Source organism: Podarcis bocagei (assembly GCF_964188305.1).
Source record: "Podarcis bocagei genome assembly, chromosome: 7".
In the NCBI taxonomy this organism is placed as follows: domain Eukaryota; kingdom Metazoa; phylum Chordata; class Lepidosauria; order Squamata; family Lacertidae; genus Podarcis; species Podarcis bocagei.
Window position 1 is genome coordinate 78,069,827 of NC_138132.1, and position 20,760 is coordinate 78,090,586.

General features: G+C 45.1%; 1 protein-coding gene across 1 annotated transcript; it reads left to right on the forward strand.

Annotated features, from left to right (window-relative positions):
* The first annotated feature begins 1,971 nt into the window (after window positions 1-1,971).
* On the forward strand, window positions 1,972-17,572 carry PGD (phosphogluconate dehydrogenase). The gene is made up of 13 exons (XM_081201581.1): window positions 1,972-2,107; window positions 5,486-5,561; window positions 6,848-7,027; window positions 8,284-8,349; window positions 9,067-9,185; window positions 10,355-10,424; window positions 10,956-11,090; window positions 11,678-11,867; window positions 13,899-14,029; window positions 14,534-14,667; window positions 15,494-15,593; window positions 16,283-16,405; window positions 17,267-17,572. Exons 1-13 carry the CDS (start codon window positions 2,100-2,102, stop codon window positions 17,384-17,386), a joined length of 1,452 nt encoding a protein of 483 aa, XP_081057707.1. The 5' UTR covers window positions 1,972-2,099; the 3' UTR covers window positions 17,387-17,572.
* The last annotated feature ends 3,188 nt before the right edge of the window (window positions 17,573-20,760 follow it).

Genomic DNA, 20,760 nt, shown 5'->3' on the forward strand with positions numbered 1-20,760 from the left:
GATTAGCGGATTAGCGCTATTAGCGGCTTTTAGTGGCTTATCTGCTGATCGGATCAGCTGATAAGCGGCTTAGTGGCTTAGGAAAAAGGGGGGGAGGAAAAAAAACCAGCAGGAACTCGCAAGACATTGTCATCTTGCGAAGCAAGCCCATAGGAAATTTGTTTTGCGAAGCACCTCCAAAACAGAAAACTCTTTCGTCTAGCAAGTTTTCCGTCTTGCGAGGCATTCGTCTTGCGGGGCACCACTGTACAGCTGATGGGGAGGTATTGCACAACAAGCTCATTTCCCCCAAATACAGTGATACCTCGGGTTACAGATGCTTCAGGTTACAGACTCCGCTAACCCAGAAATAGTACCTCAGGTTAAGAACTTTGCTTCAGGATGAGAACAGAAATCAGGTGGCAGTGGGAGGCCCCATTAACTAAAGTGGTGCTTCAGGTTAAGAACAGTTTCAGGTTAAGAACGGACCTCCAGAACGAATTAAGTTCTTAACCCGAGGTACCACTGTACTGAACTTTCTGTGGTAAGGAAAGTGATGGAGAAATGTGCTAGGGAGCATGGCATAACTCTTGCTTTGATGCAATGGTCATCTAAGGCCCTTGCAAACAAATTGGAATGAATGCTCATGAAATAGCCAGTGTCATATAATTTCACTGCAAACAGATGAGAATGAATGCTCAATAAACAGGCTGCCTGCAAGTACCCTAGGTCAAATTTCTGAAAACACCCAGCAAGGGAACTTCAAACAGGGAACTGTCTGATCTTGTCAAAGGGATTTAAGTTACATAACCTCCAGAAACAAGGAAGAGAAAGCCAGAGGGACCAGGCCACACAAGTCAGAAATTGCCATTGTGAACATGCCTCTGGCATTCTTGAGCATATGTGTGTATAAAATCATGTGCCTGGAATGACATGCATGTGCTGCTGTGTTTGGTGGTTCAGCAGCAGAACATCTGCTGTTCAATGTAAGAAGCTCCCTTTGATTGGTCCAGGAAGCCCAGAGCTCTTCAACCTCCTGCTACTGCTTTTAGAAGATTCTGCGGGGCTAAAAGTGGGGGGTAGGGAATGTTGGGGATTCATGAAGATCCCTCTCCCCTCCCATAAAATACTGTTTCCACGGCATGAAACTTGCTTCTGTAGGAATAGTCATAACTCTGTGGTGGGACACCTGCTTTGCATTTGTTTGACTGCAAATCCATCCAAATATTTTTGACAGGTGGGGAACTTTTTTCAGCTTGAAGCCCATATTCCCTTTCAGCTAACTTTCCGGAGGCTTTGCATTGGTGGGCACTGGGCAAGATCACAAAGGCCCCATTTGCACTGACTTTCAAAGCACTACCATACCACTTTCAACAGTCAAGGCTTCCCCCAAAGAATCCTGGTATCTGGCTTGTTGTTTGGGGACTGCTGTTCCCCTCCCAGAGCCAGTTCCCAGAGAGGTTTAACAATCAGTTCTTCCTCCTAGGATACACTGGGAACTGTCATTCTGGGAAGGGAATAAGGGTCTCCTCACAACTCCCAGCACCTTTAACAAACCACAGTTCCCAGGATCCTTTGGGGAAAGCCATGACTGTTTAAAGTGGTATGACAGAGCTTTGAATGCATAGTGCTGCTGGGGTCAGAGACAAAAGCAGGTGGAGTAAGAATGTGGCTTACCTTTGCACACATCTGGCAAGCAAGAGGCAAGGTCGCGGATACGCCCAAGTCTATTTAAATATGGTGCCATTCATGGTAGTGATGGGAAGCCTTGCTCGCTGAGTGCATAAAGCCTTACAGCCCGAGAGAGAGGGAAAGGGAGCCGGCGAACTACCCCATCCCTCGAATGCATGACTTTGAACCATTGCCAAAAAAAGAGAATGAAAACAAAAATTTCCCATCCGACCGCAACAGAGGGATGGAAAGGCAGAAGCCTGTGCCTTTAAAGGGCTATGCTCGCCGCCCGCCTGAGCCGATCAGCAGACCTTTAGGCTGGGCTAGGGCTGGCCCCTCCCTGCGGTGGGCTGGCCTAGGCGGGTCCGCTCCAAGTGGAAGCGTCTTTGGGAGCGCCAGTCGCCTACCTTTCTCGTCTCAGCTACAGTTAAGCCGCCCGAGTCGCCGCCATGGCCCAGTAAGTATTGGGGGGCATTTTGGAGAGGGTTAGCGGGTCTCGCTTGGCAATGCTGAGTTACGCGCAAGAGTAAATGACCGATGAGTTCAAGGCGGGGAAGGTTTGCTCCTAGGCGAGTAAATCTCATCGGGCTACTCTGGAGTAGACCGTAATTAATGGCCATGGACCCCACTGACTTCGGCGAAGCTCCCTTCCAAGTTAGCGTGCGTAAAGCAGACCTAATCCGGAACACATCGTGATGCGGAAGTGCATCTCGCTGAGCTCAGTGGAGGCGGGTGGGTCGGTGGGCTGACTCCCGAGTAAGCAGGGTCGCAGTCAGGAAGCTTCATTCGGTTCCAGGAAGCTTACTCCCGTGCAAGAGAAGGGAGTGCTGCCAGGCTTTCCTCGGAGGGAAGTTTGCTCAGTGGGGTTCATCCAAGGGGGGAGGAGGGTAAGCACTCTGTAGGTGCTCAGGTGCATTTCCATGGCTTGTTAGCTCCGGGCCCTCACCTCCTTGCGGGGCGGGAGGCGGGCTCTGTTGCAGCAGGAAAATAAAGGTATTCCTTGCTTTCCCTCCACTGGTTCCTGTCTCCATCCATTCTTATCTGACTGATCATTGACTTAGGTGACTCAGAGTACCTTGGGGAGTTGGGCTGCAAAAGTGAACCCCAAATTTTTCTGCAGCAGACTGATTCACGTTTTGCAGGACTGAGCCTTCGCATGACAAATAGGTCCTGGGGCTTTATGTCTGTGGGGTGGGATCATCTTCTGATCTGGAAAAGTTTTTTTTTTAAGAAAAGGGGGGGAAATCTCAATCGTTGCTAATTGTGGCTCCATGGAGATTGGTTGAAGAGGCAGTTTTCTTGATTTATATTTTTTTTTTAAGGTTGAGCATTAGAAATGAAAACCTTCAGCCTCTTGAGCCATTCTTTAGAAATCAGGGCGGGTTCAAGTTGGATGTGCTTGCTTCTGGGCTAATCTCAGCTGCATGGAAATTGATTGTGGTTAATCTTTTGTGTAAATTGGAAAGGACTGTGGCTCAGTGGCAGAGCACTCACTTTCCATGCAGAAGGTCCCATGCTCAGTCTCTTGCATCTCCCCTTAGAGATGAGAGGGATTCTCTGCCTGATACCTTGGAGAGCCACTGCCAGTCAGTGTCTGCAGTTGGATGAACCACTTGCCCAACTCCTCATAAGTCAACTTCCTTTTGCTCTGATCAACTGGTGGGATGAAATTAAATAAATAAATAAATAAATAAATGATCAGAGCATGGGGAGGCATGTCGCACATGCTTTAACAATACATAATAAGAAAAGTCTGACTGCTGGAGTAGGCCAAGGGCCCATTTAATCCAACATCCTGTTCTCCCAGTGACCAATAAGATGCCTCAATAGGAAGCCTGCAAGCAGGACCTGAGTACAACAGCAACTCTTCTCACTTGTGAGCCTCAGCAACTGGTAATCAGAGGCATACTGACTCCCAGCAGTGGACACAGAATTTGTGATATCCTTCTCCTTTGTGTGATTCTGAAATTCTCTTCTAAAGCCATCTAGGTTGTTGGCCATCCCTGCCTCCTGTGGGAGCGAGTTCCAAAGTTTAACCATGTGCTGTGTAAAAAAAGTCCATTCTTTTGTCTGTGCTGAATCTTCCAACATTCAGTCTCTAGTTCTAGTGCTATGAGAGGGAGAGAGAAAAATTTCCTCTGTCCGCTTTCTCCACACCTTGCACAATTTTATACGCCTCTTTTGTGTTCCTTCTTACTCTTCTCTAAACTGAAAAGCCCCAAATGTTGTAACCTTTCCTCATAGGGGAGTTGCTCCATCCCCTTGATCATTTTGCTTGCCCTTGTCTGAACCTTTTACAAAGCCCTTTCTGAGGTGAGGGGATGAGAGCGGTGCTGTGCACAGTATTCCACAATGTATGGCTTCTCCATAGATTTGTATAAGAACAGGTTGTGCAGGATTATTGCAAGGATTGCAATGAGTTAATGCAGGAGTGAAGAACCTTCATTGGCCCAAGAGCCACATTTCCTTCTGAGGCCCACAAACCTGTGATGCATGGGGCCACCCACCCACTCACCTACCTCACCATTCTCTGTTCTGGCAATCAAATGATATCCCAGTTCAAGAACATCACTGGGAAGGAGGGTGCAGAAGGCCAGTGAGTGGTGTGACTTGGGCAGAATCACATTTCTAAAATTTTTTCCACCTGACATCCATACTTCACAGCTCCTGGCATTGTCTCCAGCTAAGTCTTCTCCCAGTAGACCCATTGAAATCATTAATTCCAGTGGTGTCTACTCTGAGGAGGACTAATGTTGAATGCAGCCTCTGGTCATAGTCATCAATGCTTAGTCCTGTATGAGTTGTGTCTAGGCCTGACTTTTCCTTCTGGACTTTGTAGTTTTGAACTTACAGGGATTCAAAGTGAGCGCTTGCGCATACTGTAGCTTTCAGGCATGAGGGCTCCCCCCAGTCCGAAGAGGTACAGCCCAAACGCAGAGGACTGCCTCCTTTGCTAATTGTTTGGACAAGGCTTAAGAAGATGTAAAGAGAAACAAAGAGACATTGCCCAAGGCAGAGGGGGTGGTGTGGGTGTGGAGAGAGTTGCCAGAGGGGTGCCCAGTTTTGGTAACACTTGGCTGGCTTAATGCCACGTGAAAGACTCCACAGGTGTGTTGTGCAAGTTGGGCCAAGCTCAGGATTTAATCCCTGATGTTTTATTATTGTAGTTGTTGCTGGTTCCTGGGACTACAAATCCACTCTGGGGAAGGGTGATAGCTCAATGGTAGAGTATCTGCTTTACATACAGAAAGTCCATGGTTCAACCCTTTGCATCTCCAGGTTGGGTTGACAAAGGCTGCAATCTGAGACCCTGGAGAGCTGCTGTCTGTCAGTGTACTGTAGACAGTCCTGTGTTAGATGGAACAAGGATCTGACTCTGCTAAAGCAGCCTTCTGAGTTCCTATGCTTCTACCTCCATTTGTCTCTGCTTTTCTTCCATAATGATTTCTTCTTCCTTTCTCATATAATCCCTCTGAGTTTGAGGAAGTCTCTTCCATATTGTTGAGGCACAGCTAGGAAATGAAAGGGCTTCTAGAAGCGTGTAACTTCTCATTTTCTAGATCTACTTGCTCAATCTCTAGAATTGACACAACACAGTCCTGGCTGGTGCAAGGCATGGATCAGAAGCACAGCCTGGGTTTTTAAACTGCAACCTTCCCTCTTCCTTGGCACCCTTGCCTGGGTGTCACAGGCCCCACCTGCGCTGTACATTTAAAGCAGCATCATGCCACTTTAAACAGCCATGGCTTCCCCCAAAGAATCCTGCAAAGAGGGATGGATTGTTAAACCATTCTGGGAAGTGTAAGCATCCTTGTCTGTTCTTCCCCTTTTTCAGAGCAGACATTGCCTTGATTGGACTGGCCGTCATGGGCCAGAACCTCATCCTCAACATGAATGACCACGGCTTCGTGGTGAGTGGAAATGCCCGGTGTGAAGTTTTAAATTCTAAGCAATTATTTATCACAGACTCTCTTGCTCTCTCTGCTAGGTACTGTATAGAATGCGGAAGGGAGATCTTAGGGCAGAAGCTTGAAGACAAGGGTGGGGGTCCTTTGGTTCTCCAGATGTTTCTATATTACAGCTGTGTTCATTTGTGATGGTTGGATTTCCCAGCTTATTGGAACAGAAAGGCAGGATAAAAATCTCCCAAATCAGTCATCCATGGCATATTAGCTACTTACTGGGCTAAGTTCTAGATTTTGGTGTATAAATCCCTATGCAGCCTGGGACCAGGATACCTGATAAATCTTCTCGCCCTTTATATACCCAACAGATCATCTTATCAAGAGAGAAACCCATTCTGCACAGTGTTGGGGCTGGGCCTTTAGTGTGGTGGCCCCTGCCTTTTGGAATTCCCTCCCATTGAATATCAGACAGGCACCGTCTCTGTGGTGTTTTCAGCACCTGCTAAAGACCTTCCTCTTCTAATTAAGTAGAAAGCTTTCCTAGTCTGCATCTGCAGTGTAAATGTTTTTATTGCTTTATAGTTTGTGGATTTGCTACTCTGGGCTCCTTTGGGAGGAAGGGCAGGATATAAATATAATTAATTAATTATACCCATTGGCTATATAGTAAATCTGCTGGTGGTAAGAAATGTATGAATGTGGAGATAAGAAAAGTTTGAAACAAGAAGGCAAGGAAGGGGATTTAGGGTAGAAGCAAGGAACTTTTGGCAAACCAGGTGCTGCTGGAATGCAGCTGCCATCACCCCCAAGAATTGGTCATGCTAGACTAGGACTGATGGGAGATGGAGTCCAGCAACATCCGGAGGTCCCTGATTTAGTGGGAGGCCTTGTCTTTCCCTGTTTTCTTATTTGTTTGAGTACCTTAAATGACAGAACATAGATTGGCTTACTGTTTTGAGCAATCTCTGCAGATAATTGCTCGGCAGGAAGTGCTGGTGTGTGTGTGAGAAGCTGGCTAAACCTGTATACATTGAAATGTTGGTTTTTTTTAATGACCTGCACACCAGGTTAAATCCATTCCAACCAAGCCTTTCATTTTTCTGGTTAAATGGGGGGAAATAATGAAAATGAGCATGCAGATGTCTTGTCCTTTTGCTTCTTAGAGTCTGAAAATAACTTCCATGTCCCTGGCACAAACCCATTAGAAAACCAGGTATAGGGGGGATGCATTTCAGAAAAGGCATCAGCTCTACTGTCTCCCAGTGCAATCCCTCTCTCTTACCCTCTCCTAGGTCTGTGCATTTAATCGAACGGTATCCAAAGTGGATGACTTCCTGGCAAATGAAGCCAAGGGCACTAAAGTCATTGGGGCCCACTCTTTGGAAGAAATGGTCTCCAAGCTGAAGAAACCCCGGAAGATCATCCTGCTTGTCAAGGCTGGGAGTGCTGTGGATGACTTCATCAACAAGCTGGTGAGCAGATCTCTTCCTCCCATCCTTGACCAACTGCTTCTTCTTTTATAAATGATGCCCCTTTATGCCACCTTCCAGAATTCTATGGATTGGCCAGTGCTAGGGCTGGCTGAACCTTTCCTCCCTGTGGGGAAGGGCTGGGGCTCAGTGGCAGAGCTCCTGCTTTGCATGTGGAAGGTCTCAGGTTCAATCCCTGGCATCTCCAGATGGGGCTGGGAGAGGCTCCCTGTGGAAAATCCTGGAAAGCCACTGCCAGTCAATATAGATAATATTAAGCCAGCTTACTATGTTTCTCATGGTAAGTTATCAGTTATATTTTATCTGCACAATCAGAATGAATTTCTGGATGATAAATGCTTTTTCTGTGCAGCCTGAACAGGAGCAGTCACCATTAAGAAAACAAAGTCGGAATAGTGTATACGTGGATTAAGTGACTCTTCTTCTTTGTCCTCAAAACTCTTAACCTAGCTCAAAGTTGTTACCTGAACTAGCCAGATGTTTAACTGAGAATCAATCACAGTCAGTCCATCATTTGAAAAATAAGACTTTAGAGCCATCTTGCCCCAAAAAAGCAGCTAGACATTCCATTTTGGCAACTATAACCTTGGCTTAAGGAGCCATTTGATGCCTAGCTTATATATCTAAGTTTCTAACACTGTTTCCAAGACACAGACACTTCCTGCTCTAAAATTCAGTCATATTTTAGTTGAAGAAGAAAACATAAGAACCTGCTTTATACCTAATCAGACCATTGGTCCATCTAGCTCAATATTGTCTTACTCTCACTGGCAGCAGCTTTTATAGGATTTCAGGCAGGGGTCTTCCCCAGTCCTATGTGGAGATGCCATTGGGGATTGAACCAGAGACCTTCTACATACAAAGTAGGTGCTCTACCACTGAGCTATGGTCCCATGAAGCTGCCTTATACTGAGTCAGACCACTAGTCCTTCTAGCTCACTATTTTCTGCACTAACTCCAGGGTCTCATTTGAGGATGTCTCATAGCCCTCCCAGGAGATGTTCCACTGGATTAGATAGGCGTTTTGGACTGATCCAGCAACTCTCTGCAGATGGACAGCTGCCACTAGATTCAGAGAAAACCTCTCTTGGTACCAGTCATTGGGAAAGAATAGTGGGAAAGGGCTGCTGCCAGTGTGCCCTTTTCATGGGCTTCCCAAAGGCATTTGATTAGCTGGACCTGATAGGCCATTACTCTGCTGACCTCTTCTGATGTAACGCTGTCTCTTTCCTTCACAGGTGCCTCTGCTGAGTGCCGGAGACATCATTATTGATGGAGGGAATTCTGAGTATAGAGATAGCACAGTATGTATGGTGCCCATTTGTATCATACTTGTATACTCCAAGGAGCTCAAGAGGATATGTGGGAGCTAACTTTATCTTCACTAACAGACCTGTGGGGTTGGTTGGTTAGGATTTGTTTGCAAGACATTTCTCTCCTAATACATATTTTCCTAAGGATGTTGTCACGCTGCAGTTTTGTGCAACCAGCAGGTGGCTTTGAGAAGGGCGGGATTGGTGAGCAAAGTAAGTAGGGGTGCAGCCCCTAGTATTTTATAAAACTGCAGCTTTTTATATCCCGCCTCTCAATTTTGCCCAAAGGCTCATCAATGAGTTTTGTACAAGGATTGGAAGTTTTGAGCAAGGTGTTCCGTTGTGCCAAAAGCTGTTTAGTCACACTGGCTACATGACCTGAAAAGCTGCCTGTAGACAAATGCCGGCTCTCTCGGCCTGAAAGTGAGATGAGTCCATAGTTGCCTTTGACTGGACTTAACCATCCAGGGATTATTTACCTCCATGTTCTAAAGCCCACCAATGTCTGTTAAACCAGATGCAAAGGAAATTTTACTCGGTGCAGAATTTTAAGTTTCAAATGGTTATGTAGCTCTTAACTGGTACAGGAGTCAGATTTATTTTCTTTCTCTTTTGTGAGATATACGTTGCCCTAAGTAGAGAATGCAGTGCTTTTGCCCCCATAATCTCATTTTTCGATCAACGAGTCTCCCTTCTTTTCCTATCCAGAGGCGTTGCAAGGAGCTCAAGGAGAAGGGCATCTTGTTTGTTGGGAGCGGGGTTAGCGGCGGTGAAGAGGGCGCCAGGTACGGCCCTTCACTCATGCCAGGAGGAGCCAAAGAGGCATGGTAAGTGGTGACGAGAATGATTTAATGCATTTATTTGTTGCTTAATGCATAGGTTTCTCAAGGCTATTTACAATTATGAAAGTGTACATGATACAAAATCCAGAATACAGCAAAAAGAAAAAAGAGCATTAATTGACCCAAAGTGCTCATCCTGCAATAACATCTTAGGACAAATCCTGCTCCACTCCATATATAAGTTCACATATATTGCTTTCCCATTTTTTAAAATATAGGAAATGTTTTAGCTGCTTTTACATATGCAATTAATTGTTCTGTGTGTGGTTTTTATTGCATTGTAAATCACTTCGGAAGCAGTGCTAGAGCACCTGCTTGGCATGCAGAAGGTGCCAGGTTCAGTCCCCATCAGCATCTCCAGGTAGGTCTGGGAGAAACTCCCTGCCTGAAAGCCCTGGAGAGCAGCTGCCAGACAGTGTAGACGATAATGAACTAGATGGACCAGTTGTCTGACTGACTCAGTATAAGGCAGCTTTCCATCTTCAACTGTAAAAAAGGACAAATCCTTTCCCACACCACTGAATAAAAATAAAAATTGCAGCAAGGTATGATCCAAACATAACAACTGAAAGGCTGGGCAAACATGAATGTCTTGGCCTAAAGTTTGACAATGATGGTGCCAGGTGTGTTTCCTTGGGAAGAGCATTCCACAGACATGGAGTCACCACTGAAAAATGCACGTTCTCTCAGTTGGGGGGTCCTCAGATTGAGTTGTGAAGGGACCAAAGCAGTAAATGTATGTTTCATTTTTATTTTTGTTTACTCATTTACCATTTTTCAGTCTCATCCTTTCTCCTGCCTGGGGCAGTCAATAAAATAGTAGATGCCAATAAAACATAATTTTTAAAAACACAGACTCATACTCAGATGCGATACAGTAAACAGCAGCAATGGTGTCTGTAGGGACTGCACCCCCAAAATAATTATTTCCTTATCCAAACACCTGGCCAAGTGAACATGTTTCTTAAATGCTTCTGTAGTAGGGGCAGACCAAATATCACTTGGAAGGGGGTTTCAGAGGTAGGGAGCCACTACTGATAATGCCCTGTCTCGTGTCTCTGCCCTCCTAGCCTCTGTTATGGTCTGGACGGTGAACCAATCATGATGATGTCCTTTCTGCTTTGTTTTTCAAACATCCTTTTGGTTCTTTGCAGGCCTCACATCAAACCAATATTTCAGAGCATCGCTGCCAAAGTAGGAACTGGGGAGCCCTGTTGCGACTGGGTAAGATGAGCTGACATGTTTATGATGCACTCTGCATGCTCCTAGAGATACTCTTCAAGCTGATGCCCCTCTTTGTGAATTGCTTTTGGAAGGTTACTAGCTTCTCCAACACCTCACCACCCCCATCAAGAGGAAGGGGAGAAGGCAGACCCTTTCCAATGTTGATGAGCACATTGGGGGCTGTACTTTGGGGGTAGAATGCGGGTGTGGCCCAGCCTCCTGGTGCTAACATTTTTATGGTTTTAATGGGAATGGGATTTTAACTTGTTTATTGTGGGGGTGGGGTTGTTATAAATTGTTCTTAAGTGTTACATGTATTTTGCATTTTTTGTTTTGTTTTATAAGGCTGATTAATATTTTAAAGTCTTTATATGTGTGGGAGGGAGGTTGTTGTTTTGTTGGTTTTGTTTTAACTATATACTTGTCTTTTTACCTTGTGAACTGCTCTGAGATATTGTCATGAAGAGCAGTATATAAATCTTAATAAAAATAACAATGATTTATTTTATTCTTCTCTCTCATGACTGGCAGGTGGGAGACGAGGGGTCTGGGCACTTTGTAAAGATGGTACACAATGGGATTGAGTATGGAGACATGCAGCTGATCTGTGAAGCCTACCACCTCATGAAGGATGTGCTAGGCATGGACCATGATGAGATGGCCGCGGTGAGCCCACAAGACAAACCAATCTCTTGAATCTGATGGGTGAAGACCCTCTTTTAATAAGTCGAAATAAAAGCCAGAACAGGCACTTACACAGAGACTCAGCAGGGAGCCTCTTTTTCTAGACGGAGCTCCCAGGAGCCTTTAGGGGGATGGGATACTTGTGGGCCTTCCATATGTTGTCAGACTACATCCTTGACCATTGGCCATGCTGCTTGAGGCTAATGGGAGTCCACCAATATCTGGAATTCCCCATCTCTGACTTAGACTGACTTAGGACTGATGGGAGTTGTAGCCCATTAACATATGAAGAGCCAAAGATTTACCTCTACAGCAGAAACTGCCTTCTTGACTACAGGACCCACAATCATCCGCTCAATCCACCAGAACCTGTCTTTGCATGCAGGGGAGTCCTTAACAGTGGAGGTGTACAGCAGAGCCACAAAGGCATCTTCCTATTTTCTTAAGAGCAAATGCATCAGGATTATAGAGCACAGAGCACTCCATGTCCTTAAAAAAAAAAAAAAAGATCTTGCAGTCTCAGGGAGAGGGTTGTTGATCTCTCTGCTCCTTGTCTCCCTTGCCCCTAGGTGTTTGAGCAGTGGAATAAGACTGAGCTGGACTCCTTCTTGATCGAAATCACAGCAAACATATTGAAGTATCGTGATGCTGATGGGAAGCATTTGCTCCCAAAGATCCGGGACAGTGCTGGGCAAAAGGGAACAGGGAAATGGACGGCTATCTCAGCTTTAGAGTACGGGGTCCCCGTCACTCTAATTGGTAAATAACTTTGACATAGATTTGCACTAAAATGTGGCAATGATGGGAGGTGCAGGGGCCCCAGTGATATGTGGTGTAGTCCTTGTTTACTTGAAAGACCTGAGTTGAGACACCCAAGAGTTTGTTGTTGTTGTTTAGATTTCTGTGCTACCTTTCGTCAACGGAATTCAAGGTGGCATTCATGTTTCTCTCCTCTTCTCCATTTTACCCTCCACAACAACCCTGTGAGGTAGGTTAGGCTGAGAGATGGTGACTGGTCCAAGGTCACCCAGTGAACTGAGTGGGGATTTGAACTCTGGTCTCCAAGACCTGACACTACCCACTACACAGCACTGGTTTTATGCCTGATGACCAGTAAGTTTGCTGTGTGAGCTCAGGATCCTCCAAACTCAAAATATCATCCACACTTCTGTGCTGTTTTCACGGCTGGCAAAGGGCCATAGTTCAGTGGTAGAGCATCTCCAGGTAGGGCTGGGAATATCTCCTGTCTGAAACCCTGAAGAGCCATTGCCCATCTGTGTTGACAGTACTGAGCTAGCTGGAGCAAGGGTCTGATTCAGTATAAGGCATCCTCCTATGTTCCTGCTCTGACTGGCGATGGTTCTCTACATTCTTGGGCAAGGATCCTTTGCAGTTTTCCAAAATAAGCTCCTTTTAAAGTGGAGATCCTGAGGACTGAACCAGGGACCCTTGTGTATGCAGTGCATCTTCTCTACCACTGAGTTATCAACTCTGCCATTCTTCTTTAGCACACCCTTCCTACTGTGTTCTGCATTTCTCCCCTCTTTTAAATATCAAACCACCTCCACGTAGGGTTCAAGGCTTGGCTCCTAGGGTTGCCAGGTGAATTGCTAATGGATTGGGTGTATGGTTTGCTTTTCTTTCTCCCTCCCGTTCTGTTTCCTTCCTACATCAGCATGACTTGCAATTTCCTGCTCTAAAGCAGCTGACTCATCCCTTCACAATGCAAAAGGATGTTGGTTGGCTAAGAAAGTGGGGGGGGAGAGGAGGGGCTACCTTTGTGACTGCAAGAGTGTGGAGGAACAACAGTGCGCCTGCGGCAGTGAGAGTATGAGTCACTCACAGGAAATCTGAAGAACTTTTTCACCTTGTGTGTTTGCACTCTCTCTGCCCATGCCTTTCAGGCAGTCAGTCCTTACAAGTGGGGCAATTGCTTCCATTCCTGGTTTCCACAAGCCATTCATGTCTTTATCTGCACTACTCAATTATGTCCCAAAGTCACTTTGGGTCAGTTTTTGTAAGAAAAGTGACCGATAAAATATTTTTATAATAGTAATAATAATAATCCCCTGTAGCACTCAATGAGTGTTATGTTCCTGTTGAATATACTCTGTTCTCAGTGGGTTGTTTTTTAAAAAAACATTTCTTGTAGCACTGCAAAACTTGGGGTTTCTCCAAGCCAGATGATACAGTCCCCCTTTGTGTGTTTGTTTGTGTTCTCTTTTGTATGCTTAAGGATTGGCACTTGGAGTTTACTGTTGATATCTGGAATTGTAGTTTGTTTTGTGAGGTTGGGTTGCTTACAGCACAATGCTATGTGTGCTTAGTCTGAAGTAACTGCCATTTAGGCCACCTTGATTCCATGCATTTAAAGCACCATGGTACTGGTTTAATCAGTTGTGGCTTCTTTCCCCAACCAAAGAATCCTGGGAACTGTAGTTTGTTTTGGGTGCTGAAAGTTGTTAGGAGACCCTTTATTCTCCTCACAGAGCAATAATTCCCAGTGGTTTAAAAATCAATCCCTCTTTCCAGGAAACTGCGAGGAAAAGCGGTTCCCCTAAAACCTCTCAGCATCCTTAACAGACTACAGTTCCCAGGATACTTTGGGGGAAGCCCCAAATGGGTAAATTTTATGTCCCGCCTCCAATTACATGATATCCAGTAGTTTTTTAGGGAAGATAATTTGAGTTGTTTCAGAAAGCAATCTCCTGTGTACACACAGTACTGTGGTCCTGTTTGCCATTGCTTCAGTTTAGTCATCCATGGTGTTTGATTTTTCTTTCTCCAAAGGGGAGGCTGTCTTTGCTCGGTGCCTGTCTTCCCTCAAGGACGAAAGAGTGAAAGCTAGCAAGCTGTTGAGTGGACCCAACACAGCTAAGTTTAGCGGGAATAAGGCGGCGTTTCTGGAGGACATCCGCAAAGTGAGTTGTTAGGCCAAGGAGGGCTAGCCTTATGGCCCTCCGGGTGTTGTCAAACTACAACTCCCATCAGCCCCCACCCAACATGGCCAGTGGTTGGTGTGGTGGGAGTCATAGTCTAACAAAATTCTAGAGATTCACTATCCTATGTGTGGGGAAGATGCATCATTCTGCATTATAGTCTCCAACAAGAACCTCCATTGTCTGAGGTCCAGATTGTTGTAGAGATTGTATCAGCGGTTCCAGAATTATAGGCTTCCTCACTCAAGACATGCTCAGTGGGTTCCTTTAATCTGGAATGGGTGGTGGGGTGTGCAAACCAATCATTCCCTCACACTAACTGACTTAATGTGATCCATGACGATGGGCAACTCTCTTTGGGTTGATGGGGTCCTTTCTCAGTCTCTGGTGGCTCAGCAAATGGCTGACTTTGCCACCCTCTGGAGCCAGCCCCTGACTTGAAAGCTTCTTTCTAAATCTTGACACTGTCCCTTGGCTCCCTTGCAGGCCCTGTATGCTTCAAAGATTATTTCCTACACGCAAGGCTTCATGTTGCTGAGGCAAGCGGCAAAAGAGTTTGGCTGGACGCTGAATTATGGTGCCATCGCCCTGATGTGGCGGGGAGGATGCATCATCCGAAGGTAAGCAAGACAGATAGGATATGATTGGAGCAGGGGCTATTGATTGACAGGGAGATGATCCTCTTCGTTTGGAGCTCAGACCAACTGAATCTAAAAGTTGAGATTCTAACTGAGGCTGCACCTACTCTCTACATTTACAGCAGAATTGTACCGCTTCAAACAGTCATGGATTCTCCAAAGAATTCTGGGAACGATAGCCTGTTAAGAGTGCTTCTGCCTCTACTTTCCTCTGTCTCTCCTTTTGTAATTATTTGTTCCCACTTCTTATGCTCTGAGTTTGAGGAAGTTTCTCCCATTTAGACACAGCAGAGGAAATGAAAGGGCTTCTGCCTGCAACTTCTCATTTTGTGGATCAGTTACTCAATCTCTAAAATGGGCATGGTGTGGTCCCAGCTGATTTTAGGATCAGATGACCTTTTCTTTAAAAAAATAACAACACTTTTTTAGCACTCTTCCCTGGGTGACATATTTGTAGACACAGACCCCATCTGCAACATACAGTTAAAGCACGATGATATCACTTTAAACTGCTTCCCCCAAAGAATTATGGGAGCTGTAGTCTGTTAAGGGTGCTGGGAGACCCCTTACTCCCCTCTCAGAGCTACAATTCCCAGACTTGCCTGTGAAGAGAGATTGCTAATTCTTCTGGGAATTGACTATTAGCCATGCTAGCTGGGGCTTATGAAAATTGGAGTCCAACAGCATCATTGGTTATCCCTGCCCTTGGTTACAATATGTTGGTCCACATATGTTTTTGGGTTCCTGGCTATTTACCTCACTGATTTCAAGAAATCCTACTAACTGCTTTTGCATGTCTTCTGCATAGTGTGTTCCTTGGGAAAATCAAAGAAGCTTTTGATCGAAGCCCTGATCTCCAGAACCTACTGTTGGACAACTTTTTCAAGACGGCGGTAGAGAATTGCCAGGTAACTTCAGGAAGAAGAGGCCACATATACACACCATATATTTAAATTATTATTATTAATTTAATTTGTATACTGCTTATATTTTTAAGAAAAGCACTATACCGCTTTAAACAATCATGCCCCCCCAAATAAATAAATTCTGGGAGCTGTAGTTTAAGGGTGCTGAGAGTTAATTCCCAGAGTTCCCTGAAGAGGGGCTGATTGTGGAGCAACTCGGAGAACCCAGCTCTGTGAGGTGAAGTGGGGTCTCTCCTAACAACTCTCAGTACCTTACAGCTTCCAGAATTGTCTGAAGTGGTATGGCAGTGCTTTAAATGCTCCAGGAGAATGCGGCTTTAGAAAGTACCTGACCATTTTTAAGTGCAGTATGTATGTATGTATGTATGTATGTTTGTTAAGAGATAAAGTACTGAGTTTTGCATTGCTATGAACAGCTTCACATACACCACAGCCTCAGAATGGCTGTCTGTTGTCCATCCCTTGGGAGCAGATTTTGAGGGTGTGCAGAGGTGGGGGGCTGGGAAGGAGAGGGTGGCAAAGTCCCATTGTGCAAGGGGAAATTTTGTCCCACTTGCCCAAGGACAGCGGTGGAGACAACCCTATGTTTCCAGCGGAGGAAGGGTCATTGGCCGAATACAACTTTTAAGAAGGTAACTACTACTACTACTTTTACATCATTCCTCCCTTAGGAATCGTGGCGACGTGCCATCAGCACTGGTGTCCAAATTGGCATCCCAATGCCGTGCTTCACCACTGCACTTTCTTTCTATGATGGGTACAGGCATGACACTCTGCCAGCCAACCTAATTCAGGTAAGCCAGTCTGAAAACAGCTTTGGCATGTGTGGAACTGAAACTTCTCCAACCTTTTTTGCTTCATTCAGATCTTTTGCTCATTTCCCTAGTTAACATAAGGAGAGCCTGGCTGCTGGATCAGGCCAAAGGGCCCATCTAGTCTGACATTCTGTTCTCACAGAGGCCAATGGTAATGGCCACCTGATGTCTCTGTATCCAGCACAATTTGTGGTGCCACCTCTCTCCTGGCCTTCCTTAAAATCCATCATTTTCTTGTGGCCTTCGGGGTAACCCCCTTAATTTCGATTCCTCAAAGGACCCATGTTATAAGCATATGTAGCTGCATTTGCCCATGATCATCCCTACCTTCATCTTTTCCTCTCCTTCCCTTTTGTCGAGTTTCCTCATTGCCTGTTTTAGATTGGAAGTGCCATACAGGCTGCAGCTTCCACCAGTATTTTTACCTGTTTTCCCTCTGCAAGGGGAACCTGCGGCTCTCCAGCTGTTGTTGGACTCCATCTTTTACCACCCCCAGCCAGGGATGATGGGAGTTGTAGTCCAGCAACATCTAGAGAGCTCCAGGTTCTCCATCCCTGAACTGAAAGGATCCTCTTTAGTTTTACCGACACTGATGGAGACTCTACTGTAGAGGCAATGGGTTTGACCTCTTAGATGTCCCCAACTAAATTCTACTTGAAGTAGATCCATTGACATTAATGGGACTAAGTTAGTCACATTAATTTCAGCCGCTTTACTCGAGTATTACTAACATGGGCTGCAACCCTCAGTGTGCCTCCTTTCAATTTAGCAACAACTGAAAGTTGACTGTGTTACTTTGGCAACCTATATCACTAACCATGTGTATGCAATTTCTCAAAGGCTCAACGAGATTATTTTGGTGCCCACACCTACGAACTGTTGTCAAAACCAGGCGAATTTATCCACACCAACTGGACAGGACATGGAGGCTCTGTTTCCTCTTCATCATACAATGCCTAGAAGGAAGCCTGAACTTGAAAGTGGAAAATACTGTAGAGCTAAAACATTCCCTCTTCTTGCTGGTTATTCTCTGTATCTTCAGCACTTTCTCTAGTTGTCACGTTTGGGGCATTTTTTTTTTGTAAAGAAGTTGTGATCATGTCTTATAGGAGGGCTAAAATAAACATTTAAATCCTTCTTTGAAAATGTTGTGACTTTTATTTCACCAGCCCAGTTCCCTCTAGGAGTAATAATAATAATTATTATTCCCTCTAGGAATAATAATAATAATAATAATAATAATAATAATAATAATAATTAATAATAATAGGACCAAAATCTCAAGCCTCCAAAACAAGAAACAAGAACTTAAGCAGTTGCCCTGCTGGATCAGACCAAAAGTATAGCATCCTATTATCTCAGTGGCCAACCAGACGCCTGTAGGGAACCTGCAAGTAGGACCTGAACACAATAGCAACCATCTTCGTCTAAGATTATTAGCAGCTCTAACAAACAGATCTGCTTTGAATGTTGCATAATCTATGTCTGCATCAAATTAAGCCTTATAATCACATCTTGAATAAATTTCTCTCCATTTTTTAAAGGATGGTAATTAAATAAATGCACAAGATCCTGTTTTGTCCACAAATACAGAAGCCCTTGTGCTGTGCAGCACCCCTGGATTTCCCATCCTCACAGCAGAGCCGCAATGAAATCTCCCCAAGTAAAATTCCAAAATCTAAAAGTGTTAAGACGCACTAAATTAAGGTCATATGCCTGGGATAAGAAAACCAATTTTAGCTGACGCTGAAAGCTTGTAAGAGTATTTTGTTGGTTTATTGCATTTATATCCCACCGTTTCCTCCAAGGTGCTCAAGGAGGTGCGTGTGGCTCCTTCCTCTTCATTTAATCCCCACAACAACCCTGTGAAGTAGGTTAGACTGAGAGGCAGTGACTGGTCCATGGTCACCCAGTGCGCATCATGGCTGAGTGGGCACCAGGCACCAAGGTATATAGACTGAGGGAAAACTCTCTGCAGCTGGAGTACCACCTAACTGCAGATGGTGTTGGAGTTGAACTGCTCACCTGTCCCTCCAACTGCATAAAAGGACAGTGAGAGGGGCATTTGCACCATGTCCACTGCCCCTCCCAGTCTCCATCCTGGTATGCAGTACTGACTCAGCCACATCCCTCACCATACTGTTGGCTACTGGCGTTAGTAGTTGGAGGCTTCAAGGATGCAATGAAGGACCTCACTAGATGTCCTCTTAAGGGAGGAGGTGGTTCCACCAGCATGACAATCGCTAGACCTATCAGACAATGACCATGACGAAACAACAGCAAATGAATGGATGACAATAAAGGGGAAGAAGAAATCAACAATGCAAACCAGTACAGTGGTACCTCAGGTTACATATATTTCAGGTTACATATGCTTCAGTTTACATACTCCGCTAACCCAGAAATAGTGTTTCAGGTTAAGAACTTTGCTCCAGGATGAGAACAGAAATCGTGCTCCGGCAGCGCGGAAGCGGGAGGCCCCATTAGCTAAAGTGGTGCTTCAGGTTAAGAACAGTTTCAGGTTAAGAATGGTCCCCCAGAACGAATTAAGTACTTAACCTGTGGTACCACTGTGCAACCAAATATCACTCGCAGAACAGATCTGCCAAAAATACCACGCAAGACTACAAAGCAGCCGCAGCTAAATCCTCACCACAAAGAGTGATAGCCCTGCAACAACCACAGCCAAACGAAGTAACCAGAAACCACCCTGGATGGATGGACTGGTGAACACCCCCTTCTCTGCCCTCCCTATTGTTGTTGTTGTTACCATCATTTCCTCTTCCCCTGGTTGGGGCTGCATTGGTGGTGGTGCAGTCATACCTGGACTATAGATCTATGAAATACCAAGATACCTTGCCCTGCCTCCGAAGTCTGGTGATAGCCCTGAGTCTTAGTCACCCTTGTGCTATGATTTCCCAAACGTAAGTGGTGATCTGATTTCCAAACAAGAATGTTTATTATTTCATCAGTGTGATATGGCAGATTATAATGACGAGAGGACTGCTGCAGGTATTGGAAAATGACAAACTCTTGGAAGAGGTAGGGATATAGATTATAAAAATTGATTTGATTTTTTTTTAACTACAGATCATTAGTGGCATCTAGTGGCTTTCTGAGGTATTTCATAGAAATACCTGGGATTCAGTCTACAGTAGTTTAAAAATTTTCTTTGCGACCAATTCGCTTTTAAGACAAGGATGAAGTTGCTATCTGGATCAAACATGCCAATCTATGTTGTTTCACTGATTGGAACGCCACATGACCTTGTAAGAATGCTAATGAAATACATATTTCACAAACAAATATATTAGATATATATATTAGATAGTGAGGGACGCGGGTGGTGCTGTGGGTAAAAGCCTCAGCGCCTAGGGCTTGCCGATCGAAAGGTCGGTGGTTCAAATCCCTGCGGCGGGGTGCGCTCCCGTTGCTCGGTCCCAGCGCCTGCCAACCTAGCAGTTCGAAAGCACCCCCGGGTGCAAGTAGATAAATAGGGACCTCTTACTGGCGGGAAGGTAAACGGCGTTTCCGTGTGCTGCGCTGGCTCGCCAGATGCAGCTTCGTCATGCTGGCCACATGACCTGGAAGTGTCCTCGGACAGCGCTGGCCCCCGGCCTCTTAAGTGAGATGGGCGCACAACCCTAGAGTCTGTCAAGACTGGCCCATACGGGCAGGGGTACCTTTACCTTTATTAGATAGTAGTGCAAGCTGAAATTGTTTGGTGGGGGGCAGGTTGAAGGAATAGCTTGAACAAATTTAGCAAATTGTGCATGTGATCATGCTTCAGTGAGGATCAGATATGGATTTTAAAACTCGTAATTGGGAGACTTTCAGAGACTCATTTGCACAATGTATTGTAAAGTCTTTAAAAAAGAGTATAAGGCCATTAAGCAAAGACTCAAGTAGATACATCTATTGCTATTATAGTTTTTGGAAGAATGGAAATTGTAGGGTTGAGAGTTCATGGATAATGATGCAGTTTAAATGGATTCTGTGTGTTTCGTAGGGTGGTTTTAATTTCTTCTTTTGTACTGAAAACTTTTGTTAACCTTTATGCAAAATGGGAAGGGGCTAAAAACACACCCCATGACCGCACCTGCAATCACCACAAATCTACCCAGACATCCAATTTCAATTCTGGAGCAGTGCTGTTTTATGTAGCCCTCAATAAATTATATTCTGCCTACTTCTCCATAAAAGCCTTGAGTTATTTTACTAAGAGTTTATCTATTTTGGTTTTGATTGGCTGAGTGAATGCAACGCCAATGATGGGGTTGCCTCCCTGGCGTCTTTGGGAGGAAGGGAATGGATAAATGAACATCCATTTTATT